Source organism: Limulus polyphemus, unplaced genomic scaffold (genome assembly GCF_000517525.1).
Source record: "Limulus polyphemus unplaced genomic scaffold, Limulus_polyphemus-2.1.2 Scaffold4103, whole genome shotgun sequence".
Lineage (NCBI taxonomy): Eukaryota > Metazoa > Arthropoda > Merostomata > Xiphosura > Limulidae > Limulus > Limulus polyphemus.
In genome coordinates this window covers 10,691-14,065 of record NW_013669713.1, presented here as the reverse complement: position 1 = coordinate 14,065, position 3,375 = coordinate 10,691, and the positions used below count along the sequence as shown (strand labels likewise).

The 3,375-nt window shown below is 37.4% G+C and overlaps 1 protein-coding gene across 1 annotated transcript in view; it reads left to right on the top strand.

Moving 5' to 3' along the window:
• Positions 1-3,375, top strand: part of LOC106470591 (voltage-dependent T-type calcium channel subunit alpha-1I-like) — a gene marked incomplete at its 3' end in the record, with an annotated part of 80,076 nt that overhangs the window by 66,616 nt on the left and 10,085 nt on the right. The window contains exon 4 of the mRNA XM_022399205.1: positions 1,242-1,413. Coding sequence (XP_022254913.1) covers positions 1,242-1,413 — 172 coding nt within the window. The remainder of the gene's footprint in view (positions 1-1,241; positions 1,414-3,375) is intronic.

Here is a 3,375-nt window from a genome sequence, read left to right as displayed (position 1 = left end):
TACTATATATATATATATATATACACTATATATGTGAATACATACATATATATATATACAGACACACTATATATGTGAATACATACATATATATATATACAGACACACTATATATGTGAATACATACACATATATATATAACCTTTGTTTCACCCTTGAAAGATGTGGTAATATGTAAATGTTGTGATAAATCTATAATTTTATAATTGATTAAAGATGATAACGAATGTTATTTTTTATGAACAGATATTGAATCTCTTTCATACTTCTCACATAATCAGCTGTGTTATATTTCACGTAATTATCTCTAAGATGAAATTCATGTTAATGTGACAAGTAGTAAGCGACAGATGTGATTAATTACATAACACCTCGTGTCTCTGTGTGTATCTAACTCTAGACGTGATCCTGGGTAGAGTTGTTTATCGGTAAATATGGCAGTCAAAGAGTTGACAATGTCCACTCCGCTTTAGTACGTAACCACACGTCCTGGTATGATCCACTGTGTCGAGTGAGATGGATATGAAGTGGGTTCCAGTGTAGCTCTGTATCATAAGGTTTCTGTTTCCGAGGAAGACAGCGATGGGGAGTTTCACACAATAACACGAAACACCGGAGAGAGGCCTGGCAAGGAATTCATGCAGTCTGAGTTGTTACTCTGTCTGTCAGATCAGTACTTCCATCAGAGAACTGCCACGTATCAGATATCTTCAGCTACCGTGCAGTCTGAGTTGTTACTCTGTCTATCAGATCAGTACTTCCATCAGAGAAGTGCCACAAATCTGTTATCTTCAGCTACCGTGCAGTCTGAGTTGTTACTCTGTCTATCAGATCAGTACTTCCATCAGAGAAGTGCCACGAATCTGTTATCTTCAGCTACCGTGCAGTCTGAGCTGTTACTCTGTCCGTCAGATCAGTACTTCCATCAGAGAACTGCCACAAATCTGTTATCATCAGCTACCGTGTAGTCTGAGCTGTTACTCTGTCAGATCAGTACTTCCATCAGAGAACTGCCACGAATCTGTTATCTTCAGCTACCGTGCAGTCTGAGTTGTTACCCAAGATTATCTTCGTTCATCCACAAGTACAGTGAATTAGGGTTAGGACTAAATCTGAGTGATACATGTGGATCCCTGTTTTTTCTAGTATTATTAATTATATCATTTGTGTTTTTCATTCACAAAGATCAAATGGAAATCATCTTCAAGAAATTTCTGGTGTTTTGACTTTCTTGTCTTTAGGTATGCGAATCCTAGTGATGCTACTACTCGATACTCTACCAATGCTAGGAAACGTGCTACTTCTGTGTTTCTTCGTTTTCTTCATCTTCGGTATAGTAGGAGTCCAACTGTGGGCAGGTCTTCTGAGACAACGTTGTTATCTGGACTTACCGGAAAATGTTCGATTCCCAGGGTAGGTGGACTGTTATCGTAGAAAGTTAGTTTCATGAACAAATTGTAATCTACCCTGATATGTTTAGTTAAGTGGTGTTATAGGAGACATTTATCTTTGTGTGTAAGTTGTAATCTACCCTGATGGGTTTAGTTAAGTGGTGTTATAGGAGACATTTATCTTTGTGTGTAAGTTGTAATCTACCCTGATGGGTTTAGTTAAGTGGTGTTATAGGAGACATTTATCCTTGTGTGTAAGTTGTAATGTACCCTGATGTTAAATGGTGTTATAGGAGACATTTATCTTTGTGTGTAAGTTGTAATCTACCCTGATGTGTTTAGTTAAGTGGTGTTATAGGAGACATTTATCTTTGTGTGTAAGTTGTAATCTACCCTGATGTGTTTAGTTACGTGGTATTACCAGAGAAATTTTACATCACGTGTAACACGAAACTTACACTGATGTGTTAGTTACGTGGTATTACCAGAGACATTTCTCATCACGTGTAACTTGAAACTTACACTGATGTGTTAGTTACGTGGTGTTACCAAAGAAATTTTACATCACGTGTAACTTGAAACTTACACTGATGTGTTAGTTACGTGGTGTTACCAGAGAAATTTTACATCACGTGTAACTTGAAACTTACACTGATGTGTTAGTTACGTGGTATTACCAGAGACATTTCTCATCACGTGTAACACGAAACTTACACTGACGTGTTAGTTACGTGGTATTACCAGAGACATTTCTCATCACGTGTAACACGAAACTTACACTGATGTGTTAGTTACGTGGTATTACCAGAGACATTTCTCATCACGTGTAACTTGAAACTTACACTGATGTGTTAGTTACGTGGTATTACCAGTGACATTTTACATCACGTGTAACACGAAACTTACACTGACGTGTTAGTTACGTGGTATTACCAGAGACATTTCTCATCACGTGTAACACGAAACTTACACTGACATGTTAGTTACCTTGATGGTACTACCATTCTTATATCAATAATTCTTGTAAACTACGTGTCCTTTGTGTTGCTCTGCGTTAAGATCCCACTCCCGTATTTTATTGTACCAGTATAAAATACCATCTCTCTCCGCTGCGGATTCAATATACCCATCAAACTCTTCAGTTATCCCTAATTACTTCTATAGTTACCCAAGGACGATCCATACTCGAAAGAAAATCACATGATGTTTAAGGATGTTGCCAAATGTGGTCCTGTTAGCTTGTGGGTGGGAATATTAACACAGTTTAACATATGGCGCCCGTGGACCCGAGGCGGTGCCAGAAACACTAAATTTGATGCCATATTCGGGTTCAGCGACTTTGAAAACCTACTTTTAGATTCCCATAATGCCTTGGTAGAAGATATCTCATGTAAATAAAGACTTTCCCCCCTGGCCACCTCGAGTCCCCCTGCCAAGTTCGGTCCTGCTAGCTCCAGACTATGGGAGGAGTTAGCTGAAATATATATATATAAAGCTACAAACTGAATTAATATAGGATAGAGAAGGAGTCATGATTAATATAAGAGAGAGAGAGGGGATCATAATTAATATAGTATGGAGATATGGAGAGGGGGATTATATTTAATATAGGATAGAGAGGGAATCATGATTAATATAAGAGAGAGAGAGGGGATCATAATTAATATAGTATGGAGATATGGGGAGGGGGATTATATTTAATATAGGATAGAGAGGGAATCATGATTAATATAAGAGAGAGAGTGGATCATAATTAATATAGTATGGAGATATGGAGAGGGGGATTATAATTAATATAGGATAGAGAGGGAATCATGATTAATATAAGAGAGAGAGGGGATCATAATTAATATAGTATGGAGATATGGAGAGGGGGATTATATTTAATATAGGATAGAGAGGGAATCATGATTAATATAGGATGGAGAGGGGGATTATAATTAGTATAGGATGGAGAGGGGGATTATAATTAGTATAGGATGGA